General features: G+C 34.4%; 1 protein-coding gene and 1 pseudogene across 1 annotated transcript; both read right to left on the bottom strand.

The window, feature by feature from the left end:
* LOC150034032 (uncharacterized) overlaps window positions 1–11532 on the bottom strand; it is a 37527-nt pseudogene extending 25995 nt beyond the window's left edge.
* Window positions 11533–17892: 6360 nt separating this feature from the next.
* CPK29 (calcium-dependent protein kinase 29) lies at window positions 17893–22680 on the bottom strand. The gene is made up of 8 exons (XM_039021800.2): window positions 21496–22680; window positions 20166–20309; window positions 19513–19665; window positions 19146–19261; window positions 18659–18826; window positions 18412–18539; window positions 18217–18316; window positions 17893–18110 (listed from the first exon to the last, which is right to left on the bottom strand). Exons 1-8 carry the CDS (start codon window positions 22175–22177, stop codon window positions 18039–18041), a joined length of 1563 nt encoding a protein of 520 aa, XP_038877728.1. The 5' UTR covers window positions 22178–22680; the 3' UTR covers window positions 17893–18038.
* Between the last annotated feature and the right edge of the window lie 1553 nt (window positions 22681–24233).

Below are 24233 nucleotides of genomic sequence, written 5' to 3'. Positions count from 1 at the left end.
GACTCAAATTTTGTAATAGTTAGCATTTTGTTTTTTCCTTTTTTAGAGGTCCTATCCCAATCCATCAACTGTTAGAATAAATATACATGCGATGTATGTTTTATATTATATGTCATAATGTATGTCATATAGTTTTGAAACCCACCATAGGTTATGCATTTATATTCATGCATCGTTTTATATTATAAATGTTATAATATATGAATATGCATGATTTAAATTACACAAAACATGCTCATGCATCATATAGTATAAGTGTTATAGTATATGCATGCATGCATTATAGCATATCCATGCATCGTTTATATTATAACTGTCATAATATATGGATGAATGGTTGTATGGAATGTATGCTATAGCATGATTCATTACTTAGTTATATAAATGTTATATATTAGTAATGAATGAATATTGCATGAAGCATGACATTACCTTAGGTTAATTTATAAAAGTTATAATTAACTAAAGTATGTCTAGCATGCAATGGTTGGTTTTTTAATTGTTTCATTTATTTATAATTGTTATAACTAAATGAAATTAGAATTGAAATCAATAACAAACAGTTGCATGCAAACCTTAGGTTATAATCATTGTTTAAAGTTGTTTTAAAATATGATTGAGATAGACCTAAGATTACATTTCTAATGAGATTAGAAATCTAAGTTTAATCTTTTAATCGGTTTAATAGGATTAAATAGATTCTTAATGAAAGATTAAATATGTAACAAATTTATCTATAAGGAACCTTTTGTCTAAGGCGAGTTCTGGCTAGGCTGGGGTACTTAAGTCGATGGAAACGTCGCACCCCTACTTAGGAACCTACTTGGAAAGGTGAATTAGATAGATTTGTTACATGCATACAAGTTTAATGAAAGTCTATTAAAGAGTTTAATGAGACTTAAACCAAATTGTTTAATCATCAAAGACAAGAGTTGTTTTTAATAAAATTAAACAAACACTTCGATAAAATCAGTAGCCGGATTTTTCCAAGTTAATTAACCCTAGGTAGAACACTTAGTGGGAGAAAAAATGGGGTATATGATACTTCACTTGGCCTCTACACATTTCTCCCTAAAATTTCACACCATGAGATCTACTCTCGCCTCAAGGCACCATGGGTGTCCCCCTATGGGTGGCATTTGGGTAGGTCAATATCAAGGTGAATGGAGAGAGTGTTTATAGTAAGTAGGAGTGGGATGTGTGACAATACATCCCTCGGTCTCTCTCATTAGGTTAAATAAATTTTCATTCATCGCCTCGAGGCATCGTGGGTATCCCCCTAAAGTATGGTTGTATTGCATGATGCTTTATTTAATCTCCAAAAATGGATAGGGTTGCTTTAGTTTCATGTTCCAATCGGCTTTTCCTTACGGTTGGCTCATTGGAGTGGAACTTTAGAACCTAAAATGAGGGGTTACATTTATACAAAATTGTTAAGGATGTTAACAAATTTTGGACCTAACAATGGTGACTATTAGTTACGGTGACAAGGAGTTGTTTCTGTTTAATGATTGAGAATGTCTCATTTCAGTGAAAGGGCACTTGATCACCCTACGGTGACTTTTGTCCTGACTCATTGAAGCATCATTGCAGAATAGATGTCACTTAGGGTACACTAGACTATTTTGCTAAAAATTGATTGTTATTTTTAAGTAGTTTAATGCAAGTAGACTAAAATATGTTTGTACTTTTTTAGCAATTTCATTAAATGGCTACCGCTACCTTAAGTTTACTAGCTGCTGATAAATTAACGAGTGAAAACTACGTTAGTTGAAAAAACACAATCAACACTATTATGATCATCGATGACCTTCGCTTTGTCTTGATGGAGGAGTGTCCTCCCCTTCCACCTGGCAATGCTCCTCCATCAAGTATCTTGGCAAGCCTTAATGAACTCTTGGCCAAGAAGCATGAGCCCATGCTCACAGCCCGTGAGATCATTGAGTACCTGAGGGGGATGTTCGGACAACCGTCTGCACAGCTCAGGCATGACGCTCTCAAGTACATCTTTAATGCCCGTATGTAAGAGGGGGCATCTGTTCGAGAACACATTCTCAACATGATGATCCACTTCAATGTGGCGGAGATGAATGGGTCAAGCATTGATGAGGCCAATCAGATTAGCATTATACTGGAATCTTTTCCTAGAAGTTTCCTGCACTTCCGCAACAATGCTGTTTTGAACAAGATTGACTATAACCTGACTACCCTGCTCAATGAGCTACAGACTTTCCAATCCTTGTTGAAAAGAGAAGAAGGGTGAAGCAAATATTGCTTTATCTTTTAAAAAGTTCTAGAAAGCTTCAACCTCTGGAACTAAGTCTGTACCTTTTTCCTCTGGCACCAAAAAGTGAAAGAATGAGAGGGTGGAAAGGGGAAGGCTGCTAACCCAGTAGTTGCTGCACCAAGGGGTAGACAACCCGTCAAGGTTAACAAAGGAAAATGTTTCCATTGCAACCAAGATGGGCACTGAAAGAGGAACTACAACAGATATTTGGTAGAAAAGAAAAAGGCCAAACAAGGTAAATATGATTTGCTTGTATTGGAAACTTGTTTAGTGGAGAATGATGATTCTGCCTAGATTATTGACTCTTAGGCCACTAACCATGTTTTTTCTTTTAGGGAATTAGTTCCTAGCAGCAACTAGATGCTGGTGAGATGATAATGCGAGTTAGAACCGGGCACGTTGTCTCAGCTGTGGCAGTGGGTGGTCTCCGGTGGACTTTACAAAACAAATTTCTTGTATTAAAAGATGTATTTGTAGTTCCTGACTTAAAAAGGAACTTAGTTTCTATAAAATGCTTGTTGGAACAATGTTATCATATCAAATTTTCTTTTAATAAAGTGTTTAATAGAAAGATTGGTGTTGATATTTGTTTTGCAAAACTGGAAAATAATTTGTATGTGCTAAGGCCGTTAGCAACTAATGCCTTCCATAACACATAGATGTTTAAAACTGCAGTAACTCAACATAAAAGACTTAGAATTTCTCCTCAGGAAAATGCCCAACTTTGGCACCTAAGACTAGACATCGATCTCAATAGGATTGAGAGGTTGATGAAGAATGGACTTCTAAGTGAGTTAGAAGAAAATTCTTTACCAGTGTGTGAGTCATGCCTTAAAGGCAAGATGGCTAAGAGACCTTTTACTGGAAAAGGTCAAAGAGTCAAAGAACCTCTAAAGCTAGTACATTCAGACCTCTGTGGTCCGATGAATGTAAAAGCTAGGGGAGGTTATGAATATTTCATCACTTTTGCTAATGATTATTCAAGATATAGGTACGTTTACTTAATGCAACATAAGTTTGAATCTTTTGAAAAGTTCAAAGAATTCAAGGCTGAAGTTGAAAATGTATTAAATAGAACAATTAAAACATTTTGATTTGATCAAGGTGGAGAGTTTATGGATTTAACATTCCAGAACTATTTGATAGAACATAGAATTGTATCCCAACTCTCAGCACCTGGTATATCTCAGCAAAATTGTGTATCAAAAAGGAGAAATCGAACCCTGTTGGACATGGTTTGGTCTATGATGAGTTACACTTGACTCGTTTTGGGGTTATGTAGTAGAGCTAGTTGAACTATTTGGGGTTATGTAGTAGAGCTAGAAATCAAACCCTGTTGGACATGGTTCGGTCTTCCATACATCCTGAACTGTGTTACATCCAAGAGTGTTTCCAGAACAACTTTGAAGTTATGGAATGGTCGTAAAGCTAGTTTACGTCATTTCAGAATCTAGGGTTACCCAGCACATGTGCTTGAGGCTAATACTAAGAAATTGAAACCACGTTCAAGGTTGTACCTATTTGTAGGTTACCGTAAAGGAATGAAAGGTGATTACTTCTTTGATCCTAAAGAAAATAAAGTATTTATATCGACAAATGCTAATTTTCTTGAAAAAGACCATATAAGGGAGCACAGACCAGAATTAAGATTGTGTTGAATGAGATTTCCAAAGATACTACTGAATCTTCAACAAGAGTTGTTGAAGAACCTAGTACCTCAATAAGAGTTGTTGAAGTAGGTTCATCTAGTACATTAAATCCACCTCAAGTGTTGAGGGAACCTCGACGTAGTGGGAGGATTGTGAACCCACCTATTTGCTATATGGGTTTAACTGAAATCCTTGCTATGATAACTAATGGCGAAGTTGAGGATCCATTGTCTTACAAGAAAGCAATGCAAGACATTGACAGAGATGAATGGATCAAAGTCATGGATCTCGAAATGGAGTCTATGTACTTCAATTCCATATGGGATCTTGTAGATCAACCGCATAGGGTTAAACCTATAGGTTGTAAATGGATCTAAAGAGGAAACAAGGTATTGATGGGAAGGTGCAAACCTGCAAGGTTAGATTGGTGGCAAAGGGTTATACCCAGGTAGAGGGAGTTCACTATGAGGAGACTTTCTTGCCTGTTTCCATGTTGAAGTCTATCTGGATCCTTCTATGCATTGCCTCATACTATGACTATGAGATTTGGCAAATGAATGTCCTTGCTTTTCTGAATGGCAATTTAGAGGAGACCGGTGCAGTTCAAGGGATTCATAACCCAAGGTCAAGAGCAATGCAAGCTTAATCAGTCCATTTATGGACTGAAACAAGCTTCTCGATCTTAGAACATAAGGTTTGATACTACAATCAAATCTTATGGCTTTGATCAAAACGTTGATGAGCTTTGTGTATACAAGAAGATCATCAACAATCAGTAGTTTTTCTAGTGTTGTATGTATATGATATTCTACTCATTGGGAATGATTTAGGTTTACTGACTATAGTTAAGAACTAGCTAGCGACCCAATTTCAAATGAAAGATTTGGGAGAGGCTCAATTTGTTCTGGGTATTCAGATCTTTTGAGATCGAAAGAACAAAATGCTAGCACTATCTCAGGCATCGTATATTGACAATATGCTCGTCAAATATTCGATGCAGAAGGAATAGTGTCATAAGACACCTCAAGAGGTTGACGAGATAAGACGAATTCCCTATGCATCTGTTGTAGGCAACTTGATGTATGTGATGTTATGTACTAGACCTGTCATTTGCTATGCAATGGAGATAGTCAGTAGATATCAATCTAATCCAGGATTAGGTCATTGGACAGCCGTTAAAAACATCCTCAAGTATCTACGAAGAACAAGGGACTACATACTTATGTATGATTCTAAGGATTTGATCCTTATGAGAAACATGGACTCTGATTTTTAGATTGATAAGGATTCTAGGAAATCCACATCAAGATCAATGTTTACTCTTAACGAAGGGACAATAGTATGGCGAAGCACCAAGCAAGGGTGCATCGCTGACTTCACCATGAAGGTTGAGTATGTAACGACTTGTGAAGCTGCTAAGAAAACCATTTGGCTCAGGAAATTCTTGACTGATCCAAAAGTTATTCTGAACATGTATAAGCCCGTCACACTTTATTGTGATAATAGTGATGTTTGAGGGTCACCTACAGAGTATGGGTCTATAGGACAAGCCACATCTAGACTAGGGCAAGTGGGAGATATTGTACTGGGTGCGTGTTATGCCCTAGTTTATTATTTGTATACTTTGTATTTTGATTATATTGTACACCCCACTAGCTTTAGGTCAAGTGGGATATTCATATTATACTGGACGCATGTTATGCCCTGATTTATTATTTTTGTACTTTGTATTTTGATTATATTGTACACCCCACTAGCTTTAGGTCAAGTGGGAGATTGTTGGTGTTGATGTCCTAAATCTCATAGGGTCCTATAGTTTGTAAATATTTGTTGAACAAACTCTTTTTGTATTTAATAAAATATATGATATTTTATTCATTGTCATAAAATATATGATATTTTAGTTGCATTAACCACAAACCAATAAACTAACATCCAAGGTTATCTTTGTAACTTAAACATGTATGCTGATACATATGAGTGGATCATGTTTAAGTGATAACTTAAAAGGTCTGTAGTAAATGGAAAATGCTAGGTACCTTATCCTTGTGACACTGCAAGTATGACCCGCTTTGTAGGTGTTACAATTATTGTAAAGTGCTACAAATGATCTGATCCTGATCATTCATGTATAGACATGCGAGCGGGGATATTCTATACAAAGAAATTTGTATAAGACCGGACCACGAAATGTTTAGTCTCATTATATAACACCGTTCATAATAGAGACTTACCTTTCACCAGGATGACCATAGGTAACATGACTTGAATCCTGAGTGAGTTGTGAACTCCTGCCTATAAGGGCGGTTCTTTGATTTGTATAGGTGTGAGTGGCCAGATTGCCAACTCAACAAGCCTACCATTTTGGGGATTCGTCTGATTAGAAATCTGGGCACATAACTACACAAGATGGAATTCACTCCTTTCCCGAGGTAAGGGTAAGTAGATACATTTCTCCCTTAAGAGCTGATTCTGGGTCTTGAATAATGTGGCGCCACACCTTCTCCTAGCTAGTCATAGTAGGACTATGATCTATTGTTCATTAGAGGGATCAGTGGTACTTAAGAAGTTAGATGTAATACAGAGGAAAAATGTAATTTGGCCTAGATGTACTTACGAGCAATTTGTGAAGGGTCACCTTATTGTTGATTGGTTATGTCCAATGGACACAAAAATATATTTGTAGTGCGAAGAGTGCAGTTGTCGATCTTTAGTGGAGTGCCCGACAGTTAACGGGCGGTGACTAATGTAATTAAAGAGTTTAGTTAATTATTCATGTACTGTTGGGGCTTCAAACTATAGGTCCATGAGGTCCCCTTGGTAGCTCAATAGGATTTAGTTGAGAATTAGTTTTTAGATTAATTTAAATTGTACAAATTAATAGAGGTATTTAATTATATATGATATAATTAAATTGTTTCAGTTATATGTGATATATATAACTTAATGGGAGGAAATAAATATTTGAATGAGATTCAAATATAGTTTCTATGAATTGGATTCATAGTTGTTAAATTTAATATAAATATGATTTATATTAAATGTCATATAAAAGAGAAAAGAAACTATAGTTTATATTGTATGTGATACAATATTAAAACTATAGGTTATATATTATATTTGATATAACATATAATACATACATACATACATACATATATATATATATATATATATATCGTATTTATATTTATATTATTGTTATTGTTTTGATAATAAGGATGGGAGTTACAACTCCCTTCCCCATCTTTTCTCTCTACCCACATTAGTAGGTGATGGTTATTTTTTATGGCAAGGAGAATAAAATGAAAAAAAAATTTTCTTCTTTTTCAACGTTTTGGTTGTTGGTTGAACGATTGATTTAAGAAAGACAGAAGTGTTCTGTGTCTTTGAGATAGTTCTCAATCTTCTTCCTCTACATCAAAGTTTTCCCTCATAATCAAAATAGTCAGAGCCCACCACTACTAGGTTCTCACCCTGAGAATACCAAGGTAATTTTGTGGTAGTGTCTGGGTTTTGTTCGAGGTTATCTTGAAGAAGGTCTTCAAGTTGTTCATGAATTTGTTCGAGGGAAAAACACGAAGAAAGGTCTTCAAAGGTGAGGAAAACCCTTTTCTTTTAAAGCATGTTGTAATTTAGTTGTAAATGCATATCTTATTGCTTTTTTACTGTAAAACTCTGTATCCAATAAATTATAGAATTTGGTCGATCCTCTTCCATCCAAGGTTCTCTCATTAGAGTTCTTTCAATTGGTATCAAAGCCAGGTTGTAGGTTTCTGATTCCAAATTCCATTCTTGTATTGAATTGTTTTACAGTGATGGTGGATTTTATAATCTGCATTCTATTTATGCGATGAATGATTGTGGATGTTTTGTTGATGGATGTTTTGGGATAGTACTCTCTGTTTAAGGCTTTCTTTAATTTACAAATTTTAGTTTATAAGGGCCTTTACGTTTTTGGACATTAATTGTTGCAATCGATCTGTAATTTGTAAGTTTTGAGTCACTCGTGAAGTTCCAAGGTTGCAGAGCGCTGTTTTGATGGAGAAGACGAAACAGAGATTCCAGATCGTGTAGCTACAACTAAACGATTGGGTAGCTCTTGTTATGCAATCAGGTAGCTTTTGCTACACGATCGTGCAACATTTTCTAAACGATCGCATAGCTAATGCTACACGATCGTGTTGCGTTTGCTACAAGATCGCTTAGTCTCTTGCTGAAAAATCGTGTAGGTCCATAGGATGCATGTCCAAAATTTATACACAGTCAGACCAATTAAATATCTTAGCATAATTGCATCCACCACCGAAGAATACGTCTTCCCAAAATCAATACCAGGTCTTTGTGAAAAACTTTGTTCAACTAGTCTTGCTTTATATCTTGTGACCTTATTATTTTTATTTCTGTTCCTCACAAATATCCATTTGTATCTCACAGGTTTGACATCTTTTGGTATTTGGACTACTGGTCCAAAAACCTGACGTTTTGAAAATGAGTTTAGTTCTGCCTCGATTGCTTCTTTCCATTGAAGCTAATCTTTTCTATTTCGACATCCTTCAACTGATTTTGGTTCAGAAACCTCATTTTCAGATATAATATCAAGAACAACATTATATGCAAAAATGTTGTCAATTACTGCATTAGTTCTATTCCATCTTTTTTCTATCATGACATAGTTTATTGAAATCTCATTATTATCTTTAGGTATTTCACCTTCCTTACTAGTCATGTCAAGGATTTCTTCATGGGTATTTACATCCTCAACCAAACCTTTTTTACTATTAATTATTTTTCTTTTTCAAGAATTTTTATCTCTAGAACCCACTGGTCTACCACACTTCCGACGTGTTCCAGATTCATTAGTGACAACTTGCTGTGTTAGGATATCAATTTTTTATGCAACATTTGCAGCTGCTATATGTAATTTAGTTACTTTCCTTGCATCTATAAATGCATCTGGTAACTGATTTGTTATATTTTGCAAATGAATTATCTTCTAAACTTCAAGTTCACATTGATCTTTACGGGGATCTAAATGAGACAATAACGATGCATTCCATGTAATTTTTTTTCCAACTTCTTAATTCCTCCCCATAATGTTGGAAAAATTTTCTAATTAAAATGAAAATCAGCAAATCGTGTAATAAATACATCACTCGTTAAGGGTTCAAGATATTTAATAATTGATAGATGAATCATATCCAAGATATATTCCTAACCTCCTTTGAGGACACATCTTAATGCATTGTGGTAGAGGAATTGGAACATATATTGGACATCCAAAAATTCTCAGATGAGAAATATTTGGCTCATCACCATAAGCTAATTGTAATGCCGAGTACTTATAGTAAGGTACTGACTAAAAGTGTACAAATGACGTTGCATGAAAAATAGCATGTCCCCATACAAATGTAGGAAGCTTAGCTCTCATAAGCAATGGTCTAGCAATTAACTACAAACGTTTTATGAATGATTCTGCTAAACCATTTTGTTTATGAATGTAAGCTACAAAATATTCAACATTCATCCTAATTGATACACAATAATTATCAAAAGCTTGGGATGTGAATTCACCAACATTATAAAGATGAATGATCTTAATTGTATAATTAGGAAATTTTGCTCTTAACTTAATTATTTGAACACGTAATCTTGCAAATGCAAGATTTGGACTTGATAATAAGCACATGTGTGACCATTTGCTGAATACGTCTATTAATATCATAAAATATCTAAATGGTCCACTTAGTGGGTTAATAGGTCGATATATATCACCATGAATTTATTCTAAAAATGCAGGAGGTTCAATTCCCACTTTGGTTGATGATGGTCTAATTATTAATTTGCCTTGAAAGCAAATATCACATGATAGTTCATTAGATTGAAGAATCTTCTGGCTCTTCAATGAGTGTCCATTTAAATTCTCCATAATTCATTTCATCATTATAGACCCTGGATGGCCTAATATGTCATGCCAAATAACAAATATATCTGGATTCATGAATTTCAGGTTCATTGTTGCATATTTTTCAGTTACTCGTATATGAGTATAATATAATTCAGAAGATAAAACAGACAACTCTTCCATTATACGTTTTTCCTATAACACATTAGATATGATATATAGATATTTCATATTATTCTTACTATCAATCTCAATATGATAACCATTGCAACATGTATCTTTAAAACTAAATAGATTTCTCTTTGATTGACTAGAGAGCAATGCATTGTCAAATTTAAATTGTTCCTCTAGGCAAAATGATATTTGTGTTTCCAAACTCCTCAATTAAGATTGTAGAACCTGATATTGTATTAACTTTTGTTTTCACCATTTTCAATTTGGACAAGTATTTTTTATTTGTAAGTATCGTGTGTGTAGTTGCATTGTCTGCCAGACGTAGATCTTCTTTGCTAGTTTTTTAAACACTCAACATTTGAAAATGATTCATGTTTCTTCATTAAAAGAAAATAATTACAATAATAAAAACAACACTTGGAATATACAAAAATCAACATTTTCTAAGAGAAAAAAAATATAAAGATGGATAAAAAAACAACATTAAATCTAGATATTTTCAAAGTCAAAAGAAACATTTGATGTTCCATCAACTATACCAATTTTCTTTTTAGGAGATTCAAAGAAATCCGTCAGATCCAAATTTGTCGTATAGGATAGGTCAAATATGTCATTATCCTGGTATGCAAAATTTGCTTCCACATTTTTCTTTTTTTCCTTCAGGGAGGCTTGATAGAGATCGATTAAGTGTTTTGATGTACGACAGGTACCTGACCAATGCCTAGTCATTCAACATTGGAGACATTTATTTTCAACACTTTTTGAACTCTTATCTTGTTGAGCTTTTCCTTTGTGATCATCATTTTGTGTGGTTTTTTTGAAATTTGAATGATTAGAACGACCACCTCAAAAATAATAATTATTTCTTCCTTTTCCACGGTCACAATCTCGACCTCGACCACAATTATTATTAAAATTCACAGCATTTACTTCAGGGAATGGTGTCGTTCCGGTTGGTCGAGATTCATGATTTTTCATCAATAAATCATTATTTTGTTCAACCACGAGAAGATATGAAATCAGTTTAGAATATTATTTAGAACCTTTCCCTCGATAATGCTACTGCAGGAGCATATTCGAGACATGAAATGTAGAAAATGTCTTCTCTAACATATCAATATCAGTAATTTTCTCTCCACATAACAACCATTTTGAATTAATTTTAAATAATGTGAAGCTGTAATCACTTACTGATTTGAAATCTTGTAGCCTAAAGTGTATCCACTCATAACGAGCTTTAGGAAGAATAAGTATTTTTTGATGATCATACATCTCTTTCAAAGTTTTCCACAAGATACGAGGATCTTTTATTATAAGATACTCCATTTTCAATCCCTCGTGGAGATGACAACGAAGAAAAATCATAACTTTTGCTTGACTGGATGTCGTATTTCATTCTTTAATTGTTTCTCCTAGTTCATAGCATCCAAGTGGATTTCAATATCGAGCACTCATGACAAATAATTATTGCCATTAATATCAAAGGCGAAAAATTCTAATTTTGTGAGATTCATCATGGCAGCACTATCATAAAATATTTTCTTTATATTGGAAATTTAATAGATATTAAATATGCAAAATAACATTAAATTTATTAATTATAATAAAGAGAAAAATAATCCGGCCTACCTTCAGTAGGAAAAACGACGGGAGCTCGTGCTGATAACGTGTTATAAAATTAGGGAGTACAATAGGAACACAGATACCAATAAAATATATTAATAAAATAAATATGATATAATATATAAAATAAATAAGTAACAAAATATGAAATAAGAAATTTCTCAAGATTCTCCACTTTCACAAATTTCATGGATTTTGCCCAATATATGTGTCTTTTAAAATCCACTTATTCATAGAGATTTTGGCACGTAGGATATGGTACATTTGGACACCAAGTATAGGTTATTGTATGACATATGGCCAACACATGTGGTAATGAAATGGGATACTTGACTTTTGACACTAAGCTTAGGCATCTATCTAACACATTATAATATTTATAACTGTTGGAATCGGCTACCCTTGGACGGTGAAACTTGACAGTGGAACCTGCAAAATAGAAACTAGTTACAGGCTGAGTCGCGGATCTCGCTCTCTTTAAGACGTTTCGCAGTTCTGCCTAAGTGTGCAAGCAGTTCAACTGTAATGCTATACGTCGTCTCCAGGATAAAATAACCATAGTAGATAATACTATCTCGAACGGAGTAGCACCGTGACTGATCAGACACTCGCACCCTTTATACTAAAAAAATATTGAGAGAGAAATGGCGATAAGAAATCTTGTTGTGTCTCACTATAAAGAAAGGCAGAGAACGCTCGACCAGAGAACGTGCATTTTCGTGAAATACGTGGAGTCATTAATCTTGCATGTGCGCATGGAGGAATACTTGACCCGCGAGCGAGCGATACGTGTTGGTTCGGTTTCAGTTGAAAAGGAAAAAATTATTAAAGTCAAATATATATATATATATATATATATATATATATATATATATATATATATATATATCTTATGTTGGCCTCCAAGGCCTATAAAATATGGGTAACCCTTGGGCCCAAACCTAATGTTCAAGATGGGAGTATATGAATGAGAGTTCATTTCCCAATCTAAGCAATGTGGGATTCTAAAAAACAATTCTTCCTTTTTAAAAACCCAAATTTTCACCAACAATCCCCCATTTGGGAATTTAAAAACATAAGAAAAGCATTTTTCATCGAGTAGTATCAGTCTAAACAACACTGTGCATAAGCAAAGGTGTCTTACGACTTGAACCTTTACATAGTGTCATTAGGGTGTAGTTCAAAAGCCCGTGCTTTAAGGCCTAACATGTGTATCTCGGTTTAGTGAACGCTCATAGAGTGTTTCCTTAAAACTCCAAAGGAAGCGACTCCCACTTCCACATTCACATAGGTGAGTCTATCAAGAGTACTCTTATAGCTAGCTACCCCACTTGACATCAAGTATATATCTCATTAAGAACTAAGTTCAACCTTTCTTAAATTTTAGAATATCATGCTCAGAGTTTAGGTCATAGAAAGAGGACTCTATGTTAGTTTTAGCATGATTCACTTTATGTTACTTTCAGTTATTACCCGTTGAACATATTTCTTGAGATCTCAAACCTACAGGTTAGATTTTCCTCACAGTGATTCATCTCTATATAGGCATTAGTCTCATCCTTTTTGTGGTTTTGAAAACCTTCTCTCTGGACAGTCTTTTCGTCAAAGGATCTTCCAAGTTTTCATCAGTTCGTATATGATCCACTCTAATTGCACCAGTAATAAGGAACTCTTTAATGGTGCTATGTTTACGACGTATTTGTCATCTCTTTTCATTGTAATAAAGGTTATGAACTTTTGCGATTTCTACAGTACTATCACAATGGATCAATATCTTTTTCCATAGGGGAATCGCTAATAGTAGACTTCTAAGCCAACTTACTTCTTCATTAGTTGTTGCTAGTGCTATCATTTCTAATTCCATCGTAGATTGGGCTAAAATAGTCTGTTTTTTGGACTTCCAAGAGACAGTCGCCTGCTATATTAAAGATATAGCCACTTTTAGCCTTTGAATCATCCGAGAGGGAGTTTCAGTCAGCATCGCTGAATCCTTCTAGGATAGCGGAAAACTTCTGATAATGTAATCTTATGTTTTGGGTTTTCTTCAAGTACCTCATAATTCTTTCTATAGCATTTCAATGCTCTATACTAGGTCTGCTTGTAAACCTACAGAGTAGTCCTACAGCATAAGTTATGTCAGATCTAGTGGTCAACAGCGTATCTAAGACTGCCTATGATACTCGCATACTCAAATTGATTAACACTGTCACCAGTGTTCTTGAACAACTTAACACTAGGATCATAAGGAGTACATGCTGGTTTACATTCAAAATAAATATATTTCTTTAGAATCTTTTTTACATTGTGAGATTGATCCAAAGAAATTCTCTTTTCAAATCTAGTCACTTTTATGTCTAAGATTACACTTACTTCTCCTAAGTCATGTCGAAGTTTGCACATAATGTAGATTTCACATCATTTATGACATGCAAGTTCGACCCAAAGATTATGAAATCATCTACATACAGACATAGGATGGTGCAAAGATTATTTTCAAACTTATAGTAGATGCATTTGTCACTTTCATTAATCTTGAAATCTTTAGATAGGATTAGCTTATCAAATTTTTCATGCTATTGCTTAGGAGCTTGTTTAAAACCTATAGAGATATATCTAGCTTACAGACCTTATTTTCTTGACCATGGACTATAAAGCCCTCAAGTGTTCCATGTAAATCACTTCTTCAAGTTCATCGTTTAGGAAAGCGGTCTTTACATCCATCTAATGTACTACAAGGGCATAAATGGCAGCAAGAGAGAACAATACATGAATTGAGGTAATTCTAGAGACAGAGGAGAAGGTGTCAAAGAAGTCTATGGTTTCTCTTTGTCTAAAGCCCTTTGTCACTAACCTGGTTTTAAACTTGTCAATGGTTTCATCAAGTCTAAGTTTCTTCCTTAAGATCCATTTGCACCCTATTGCCTTGCAACCTGGGGCAGGTCTACTAAATGCCAAGTCCTATTTGATTCAATATAGTCCATCTCATCATTTATGGCTTCTTACTATAAGTTGACATCTACAGAGGATAGGGCAGCTTTTAGGTCTTCAGGATCTTCTTCTACATTATAAGTCTGGAAGTCATTCCCAAAATCTTTGACGGTTCTAGTTTTTTCTGCTTCTTCTAGATTCTGGGTTGGCTTCCTTTGTAGGGGTAGGATTCCTAACTAGGGCTAGACTACTAGATCCTGAGTAGTCACTATTTCTCGATTTAAAAGGAAATCTATCCTCGAAGAAGTCGACATTGTTTAACTCAATGATCACTTGGTTTACTAGGTCATAGAACCTATAGGATTTACTGTTTATGACATAACCTATAAAGACACATTCATAGGCTCTACTAGTTAGCTTTCTTCTTTTAGGGTTTAAAATCCTTACAAAGGCTAGACATCCTCATGTTCTAAAATATGACAAGTTTGGTCTCTTATTCTTGAGGATTTCGTAAGGTGGAGTTGTGTTTTTAGACTTTGGTATTCTATTCAGGACATAACACACAGTGAGGATGATTTCACCCCACCAATAAGATGCAACTTCTAAACTAAGTAAAATAGCAACTACTAGCTCAACTAAAGTTCTATTTTTCCTTTCGACTTTTCCGTTCATTTCAGGAGTGTAAGATGTAGTCTTTTCATGTATTATTCCAAGTGAGTTAAAGAACTCATTAAAGTTGTCTGAGTCTTGCTTAATTCCCCTATCACTACGAAGTCTTTTAACCTTTCTATTAAACTGATTTTTTATTCCAGTTACAAACAATTTGAAAACATCAAATGCATCACTTTTGTTTTTCAGGAAGTATATACAAGTGAAATCAGAGCAATCATCAATAAAATTAATAAAATATCTTTTACTGTTCCTAGTCAATATGTTATCAAATTCACATAAGTCAGAATGAATTAAATCTAGAGGCTCATACCCTAAGTACAGATTTATGCGGAGTTTTAATTATTTTAGCCTGACTACAATACTCGCATTTATCAAATTCATTCATGGATAACTTAAGTATCATTTCCAGTCTAATCATGTTATTAATTAATTTCTTATTAATATGACAAAGTCTAGCATACCAAACATTCAAAGAACACAACATATACACATAAGATTTCATTTTATTAATGTCTAAATTTAATTTGAACATTCCCTCAGTTGCATACACTTTCCCTACGAATATATTATTCTTAGTAAGGGTATATAAATCTGCCCCTATGATTTGAGTAAATCCAGCCTTGTTGAGGAGATAGCCCGAGACCAAGTTCTTTCTTATCTTCAATGTGTGCAGGACATCCCTCAATGTAAGGGTTTTCCCGAAGGAAACTTCAGCTCCATCTTGTCGGTAAAAGCAACTTTTGTTGAATGGTGATCCTCCAATAGAATATTCTTATCCTTAGTTTCAGTATAAGTTTTAAAGAGACTAAGATCGTGATAGACATGGCGCATAGCGCCAATGTCTATCCACCACCCCTCAGAACCACCAATCACATTTACTTCTTTGATCATGGCAACTAACATTTCTTTTGTCAAGTTCACCTGACCAGCAGGACGATGCCTATTCCTACAGTTCTTAGCCATGTGTCTAAGTTTATTATAGTTAAAGCAAAGGAACCTTACCATTTCTCTCGAAGGGGGATTTCTACTTCTTCTGTTGGTTCTGGTTGCTGGAACCATGGTTTTGACCTTTCCTCTTTGTCCCCTTGGACTTTTGGTCAGACTTTATCACAGTAGATGTAGATATCCCAGGTATGATTTTCACCTGCTCCCTCTGGTCCTGCTTTTGGACTTCCTCCTCAATCCTTAGCCGGGTGATAAGACTTTCTAAGGAAAACTCCTTGGTCTTATGTCTCAAGATGTTCTTAAAATCCTTCCACAATGAGGCAGTTTGTCAATAATAACTGCAACTTGGAATTGTTCATCTAAGGGCATACCTTCAAATATCAGTTCATGGGCTATCTTCGGCAGTTCATGGGATTGGGTCTCTACAGATTTGTCATTCGTCATCTGGAACTTGAGGTAACGACTGATGACATATTTTTTCAATCCCACCTCCTCGGTGTCGTTCTTCTTTTGCAGGGCGTCTCAAACTTCCTTTGTTGTCTTCATAGTGCTGTAGTAATCATACCGATCATCAATCAAACCATTTAAAATGAAATTTTTACACAAAAAGTATTTTTCTTCCCAATCAACAATTGCTTTTATTTGTTGTTCAGTCAGATCTTCATTCGAAATAGTTGGCTTATCTGTGGTACAAGCATCGACCTCTTTCTTGACGATAAGGAAAAACATCTTCTGCTTCCATCGTTTGAAGTTCACTCCTTCGAACCGGAATGGACGGTTGAGGCCGGATGTCATAATGTCATTATTACTTGTGAGGGCCATTGCAACAACGACAGATAGTCGTCTTAAAATTGTTGGAACCGGCTACCCTCGAACAATGAAACTTGACAGATGAATAGTCACGAACGACAATCGTCAGAAATGTGGAACCTGCAAAATAGAAACTCGTTAAAGACTGAGTCGCGGATCTTGCTCTCTTTAAGATGTTTCACGGCTCTGTCTAAGTTTGCAAGAAGTTCAACTATAATGCCACGTTGTCCCCAAGATAAAATAACCAAAATAGATAATATTGTCTCGATCGGAGTAGCACCATGACCGATCGGAAACTCACACCCTTCAGATTGACTTGCTCGGAAAACTTGAACGGAAGAAAGAAAAAAAAAAGATCGAGAGAGAAATGGCAATAGGAAATCGTGTTGTGTCTCACTACCGAAAAGGCTTACGCCTTTCATAGGCCTCAAGGGCCAACAGAAGCGGAGAACACTAGGCCAAAGAACATGCAATTTCGTAAAATGCATGGAACCATTAATCGTGAATGTGTGCACGTGGAGGAATACTTGACCTATGGACGAGCGACACGTGTTGGTTCGATTTCGGTTGAAAAGGAAAAAATTATTAAAGTAAAATAAAATTAAAAATTGATATATATATATATATATATTTATTTATTAAAAAATAATCACACACGCACCGCACCCGTCCGACCGGACGGCGCACGTGTCGGATGTCTACTGTATCCACATTGATCTATTTCCTCACTCCATCTAAAATATGGGTACCCCTTGGGGCCCAAACTTAAAGTTCAAGATGGGAGTATATGAAAGAGAGTTCACTTCCCAACCTAAGCAAGGTGGGATTCTCAAAAACAATTTTTCCTTTTTAAAAACCCAAATTTTCACCAACAATAATAGATTGTACAGAATCGTGCATTGATAAGTAGAAACTTCGTAGTATAATGGACATTATTGATTTTGTAGTTTGTATAGTTACACTTTCTCATTGCAATCATCAATTACATATCTATACACAACAAACTTACTCATCTTTTTCCTTTTTACAACCTGTAAACTGTAATCTAGTTCATTTTTGCTTCCACTGTCCCTTTTGTCATCATGTTAACAAACTCGTCGTAGTTAATTTTTCCATCCTGAAAGAGATTAAAAAAAAAAAGGGTTTAAATCTTTCAAGTTGCTAAACTATCAGAGATGTTGCAATCATATTTCAGCTGTAAAAATCAGAGGAAAGAGTAGTACTCCATCGATATCAACATCGTTGATAATTTCATTTATGGTCTCTTCATCTCCCATGTCATACTGAGTCATGGCTTGTTTGAGTTCATCTCTTGTGATAAATCTGAAAATTCAACAACAAAGTATCAGTAGCATTTTATCAATCAAACAGCTTCCCAATGCAAGAGTTTATAGAATACTGCATTCTGCATTACGAACCCGCTTCGATCGATGTCAAAGAACTGGAAGGCCTTGTATATGTTCTCTTCTTTCTCGAGCCTATGTCGATGCATTGTTGCAGTAATAAACTCGCCATAATCAATTGTCCCATTTCTATCGACATCAGCCTGGCCAAAGTAGAGAAGTAACATTTTCATGTATAAGCTAAAAGGCATTGCAATTTCTGAACATACTCAACCAGTTGGGAAAGTAAAAGAGGGGATAAGGGAGATTTTTCGCCTCTTACCGCATCCATTAGTTGTTTTATTTCGTGTTCGGAAAGCCTTGAACCGAGCCTGGACAGACCTTTTTTCAGCTCATCAAATGTGATGGTACCACTTCTATCAGTGTCTATGTTCTTGAACATTTGATTTAGACCCTTTAATTCTTCTTCTGAAAGGTTTTCTGCCATTACCTACAAACAAACATTCAGCAGAGTTTTAGATCAGTCAAGTGAAATTCACTCATTCTTAAGTTGTATTTGTATGAGTCATATTTACGTTTTTTACGTTTTGATCCTAGAGACACCTATGATCTATAATCTGAATTATATTATCTAAAAGTAAACTATTCTCCCTTTGTCCATGGACGTAGCTAATACACTTTGAGTGAACCATGTAAATCTCTATATCAATTATCTATTGCTTACACTTTTCTGTTTATTTTTATTTGTCGATTTCATGACACTACATAGGAAGCTAAAAAATTGGGGGAATGTAAATTATGCGAAATACCTTGAGAGCAAGTTGCTTAAACTTGTTCATTGCTCTGAACTGTTTCATCCTAATGAGCACAGCGCTATCAATGGGCTTGGTAGAGGCCTCACCCTCAATCTTCAACCAAGGATGTTCTGATCAATCAATGGGAGACGTAGAATGGAAAAAGTTGGTGGAATGAGAATATTTTTATGTTATCATCATGTATATTGAAATTAACTTCGAATATTAATCAAATGGGGTGGGTCCATGAATTTTGGAAACAATGGGAATGACATTCTATCACTAAGAACAGGTTCAACTTTTGTAATAAACACAAATATTGAAAATGAAAAGAGTGATTTTTGTTTTCAATCTAATCAACTAGGGAAGTAGCCTTACTTACCGAGTGCTTCAGCAGCGGTGATCCGCTTCTTTGGGTCCCTCGTCAACATTTTAGAGACAAGATCCTTGGCAGAAGGGGATATGGAAGGCCATGGAGCATCTTCCATTTTTAGGTTGCCTTTCTGGACCGCTTTTATTATCTCGTCCTCGGTCTCTGACGGAATTCAAACATCAAATCAACTCTGAACAAAGCCAAATGCATGAAGTCTAATCTTAAGAGCAGGATATTGAAGTGTGCTTAGATTAGACTTGTTAGCTCGGTTTTGTGTTTAGAATAGATGCTCAGCAGAATACAATACTTAAAGACTTTATAATACTAAAAATAAGCAGAACATTAAGCTCATAAGTGAAGTCTTCAGATTCTTCGAAGCAGAACACTCAAAAAAGAATCAACTACATTGAGTTTGCGAGCAAACAAGTCTAGTTTCAAACCAGAATACTAAAACTATTAAAGATCTTTTTCGTTTTTTAATTTTTGAAAATTAAACTTAGAAACACTACTTCGCTATGAGTTTCTTTGTTTTGTCATCTACATTTTCAAAATCTATGCTAAAAGTAGTTTTTGGCTTTAGAATTCAAGTGTAATCTTAAGAAAGACGGAGGTCATAGTAAAGAATTGTAAGACTATGTAAAGAAGTGAAGTACTTTACTTACTTCCCCAAAAGGGAGGCTCCCCACACAAGATAATGTAGAGAATAACCCCAGCGCTCCACACATCAATTTCCTTCCCATAATTTCGCTGCAAAACCTCAGGGGCAATATAATATGCACTTCCAACTATGTCTCTGTATACTTTGCCTGAGAAATTTCATTCAAATAGAAACTGTCAAGAACCCTGAGGAATCCCCATACTCAGCAGCCCAAAAACAAACCTAATATGATTAATGGGAACAAAAAGTTTTAAATCTTATTTTGGTCTTACCTACCTTAATAAATTCTTCCGTGATATCTCGTGATCATTTTATTTTATATTTTTTAAGTGCAACAAGATATTGGATAAAAGAATTTGAATTCTTTGGTTGAGGTCATATACCTTAATCAACTAATTATATTTAAATTGATCAATATACTGTAACATCCATAGTTAGGAAAATAACAGGAACGTTAGTAGAATATTAGTATGGTTATTAGAAGAGACATATTAGTAATTAGATAATAAGGTTGTTAAGGCCTTTAGTGGGAGTGAGTCAAGAGGAGGGTAATGAAGAATTTTGTAGTGATTTCCTGTGGAAAATATTGAGAGAAAGTAGCCCTCTTGAAGACTATGGAATATTGTAGTATCTTCGGTATTGCAATATAAATTTATCTTTTTTTTTTTTAAATTCATTATTTAGAATTTTTATTACTAGTATACTATTATTTAAATTATGTAAATCTAAGCATAGCTCAATAAATAAGGTAACAATGCATAACTTTATATATCACATAACCTCAATTAAAAGATAAAAAGGCTCAAATTTTCATTCTCATATGTTATTAATTTTTAAAATGTAATGGAACATTTATGAAAGTTTAGGAATAAAAAAAAAAAAAAAAGTCCCACTTTTTAAATTAAAAAAAAAATGAAATATTTAAGGCAAGAAATAGGCTTAAATTTTCGAAAACTAAAAGTAAGTCAAATCCCAAATGGTTACCAACGATGTTAGTGTAAATTTAAAAAAGTAAATAACACATTTAAATCAACCATCAATCTAAAAACTTAAGCTAAACAAAAAAAACTTAAGTTAATTGGTAGAAGTAAATGTTATGAAGCTAAATGAAGTGGTTGACTTGGTTGACCAGTCGTTTTCTTGGTTGATTTGGTCAACGGTGATTTTCAACGTTCCCCATACGGCTTGCTTAATACAGACATTCCAATTCGAATGCCATTTTCAAGAGCTCTCAGTTCAAGTTCATACATAAAACATACACAGTGCTTCAAAACAATTTTCAGTTAACAATCAAAAGAAATGCACAAGAGAATTGGGAGTGGAAACTGACGAACCTTCTTCAATGAAAACAGAGAGTCCAAAATCGGTAGCCTTAATCGGCGAATCGTCGTCTTCATTGACCATCAGGAAGTTCTCAGGCTTCAAATCTCTGTGCATAACCCCCATGAAATGACAAGCATGAACCACGTTCAAAATCTGCTTACAAATCGACGCCGCTTCTCGTTCCGAGTAACTCTTCTTCTTAATAATCCGATCGAAAAGCTCTCCGCCAGAACACAGCTCCATAATCAGATGCAAATTCCTCTTATCCTCATACGCCCCTTTAAACTCCACGACATTGGGTTGCCCAGTCAAATGCTGCAAAATCAAAATCTCCCTTCTCACATCTTCAATATCCTTCGGATTCACCATTTTTCTCCTGGAAATCGTCTTGCAAGCGTATTTAAGACCAGTGGCTTTCTCGGTACAGAGATAAGTAATACCGAACTGACCTCGACCCAGCTCCTTGTGGAGTTCGTAGAGTGTGGTTATGTTGATGTAAGGACGGCCGGTGAGTGGGCCAATCTGCGACCGCGGAACGGACTTGTAAGAGGGAATCGGTTGCGGCTTTGGCGGTGGTTTTGGGTTTGGGTTTGGTGGGTCTTGAGAATGAGGCTTGATTTGCGGAGATGGGTCTGAGGCATAGGAGAAGGAGTCGATTGGAATGTCGCGGGTTCTGGTGAAGCAGAGACCCATGGCGGAAAAAGGAGAAAGAAATGGAGAACCCCTTTTTCTTTTCCTTCTTGTTCTTGTTGTTCTGAAATGGGATTTTATGAAAGGAGATGCGAAGGGAGGAAGAAGATGATTGTTACCCTTTTTGTTGTTCTACTTTATTCTGTGCTTTGCTTTGGCAAATGGGTTGGTATTCAGCATCATTCGCTTCCACTTTTTTGTTGTATTGCCAAAAACAGAGAAAAATGGGTACTACGAAATTACAGAGAAAAAGAAAGAGAAGAAGGAATCGGTTTCTTTTGAAGAATAGAAACCAAATTCAGGAAGCTTTCTAATAGCTGTCTGTTTATTGTGTTTATGCGTTTTCTCTGTATCACTGCTCCCCTTCCTTTGTAGTTTCAACTTTCTTTGCAAGTTTTCACAAATTCTCCCCCGAATCACATGGGTTTTTTCTTTTTTTTTTTTTCCTCTCTCTTTGATCAAAAATTTTGTAATGCAATAAAATTAAAAGCTATCTATCTCGGAGTCAGAAATCGATTCTCACACAGTCAAATAATAGTAATAATGAAGTTGTTACAATCTGATTACTATTTGACAAATATTGCATACATCTGAAAGTTATTTACAAATTCTTACGAAAATTGTTATTATAGCTCTAGGTTATTCTAGATGGATTATAATAATGTGTCTGGATATAGATTATTATACTTTTGATTATAATAATATATGTTTGAAATATAAATTATTTTAGCTTTAAGAGGAAATATTAAACCTGGTGATAAATAATAAAACAATAATGAACATGAAATAGTAAAAAGTGTAGTAAATTGTAAATACGGTAACAAATGAGAGTTCTAAAATAATGTTGATTGTAGTTAATTGAAGATTACAAAGTAGTATGTATTATAGCAAGAGATAAATATTATAATCTTAACATAGTCTTTGCTCCAGACGTCCCCTTGGGAGCCTTTGAGACGAGAGATAGACTTGTTTAATCCAGTTGTTAAATTTAAGAAATTGTTTAGTCATTCATCCACAATGTAAATAGTTAATAAATCGTGAAATTAATACTTGTTTATAAGAAATTGACAAAATGAGCTTGATTGTCATAAAGTTTGCACCAATTTTTTTTTTTTTTTTTTTTTTTTTTTTTTTAAAAAAAAAAAAACAACTCCCCAACCGGCTAGGCCAAACAACTTCAATTCCCCAATGCCTACTCTTTGACCAAAGACACATTAAACATTAGGCTAAATTATAACAAATATTCGTGAACTTTATCCTTTATTTTAAAAATACTTCTATACTTTCAAAAGTTGCAATATTACTCTTGAACTTTCATAAATGTTTCAAAACTACAATTGGAATAGAATTTCTTTAGAATTTCAAACAAAAAATTCATACTTAGAATGATGTGAAGATGACTTAAGCCGATGGGATTGATCTAAATTTTCTTTTTAAGTCACTGTCGCACCATTTCATATTTTAATTTTCATGCAAAATTGTAAAGAATACTACTCCAAAAGTAATTTTGAAACATTTATAAAAGTTCAGAAATATTATTCCTTCTTCCGAAAGTATGTGGATAGTTTTGGAAGAAATGACACCGTTGAAAGACATTTATAGGATAAATAAGAAGAATAATATAGTTTTAAAACAGAATTGGTAAAAGTAGATGCATGTAAAACTATTTAAAAAAGTAGACCATTTTTTTTTTTTTTTTTGTGTTTAATAGAATGCATCTCGTGTTCATCTAAAAATCAATGTCATTATAAAAAAAAAAATTAATGGATATTTGAACGTAGGTTAAAACTTAACGATTCTCTTCTTGTTTAAAATAATTTTCTTATAAATCCTTGATATTAAATAGAAGTTTGCAATTGTGGCAAGCTCTCTATTTTTCATTCACTAATGAGGTCGATATGTTTTTTTTTTCTCCAAAGAAAACTCTAATTTGTTAACGTATAATTTTGAACTTCAAAACTATTTTATGTTTCTTTGTGTAACAGAAGTTACAAATATAAAAAGACCTAATTAATATATCAAAAAAAATTTATAATTTTTCTATAGTAAAAAAACTATA

This window comes from Benincasa hispida, chromosome 9 (assembly GCF_027475165.1).
Source record: "Benincasa hispida cultivar pf3 chromosome 9, pf3_genome.v1.1, whole genome shotgun sequence".
Lineage (NCBI taxonomy): Eukaryota > Viridiplantae > Streptophyta > Magnoliopsida > Cucurbitales > Cucurbitaceae > Benincasa > Benincasa hispida.
This window is presented reverse-complemented; position numbering and strand designations above follow the sequence as displayed.

Bases quoted from the DNA above. Each gene is read 5' to 3' on its own strand.
- CPK29 (XM_039021800.2), bottom strand. From the start codon at position 22,177: ATGGGTCTCTGCTTCACCAGAACCCGCGACATTCCAATCGACTCCTTC. The intron at 20,310-21,495 runs GTTCGTCAGTTT...GAAATTTCTCAG, and splicing joins CTCTGTTTTCATTGAAGAAG to GCAAAGTATACAGAGACATA. The intron at 19,262-19,512 runs GTAAGTAAGGCT...TTGATTGATCAG, and splicing joins CACCGCTGCTGAAGCACTCG to AACATCCTTGGTTGAAGATT.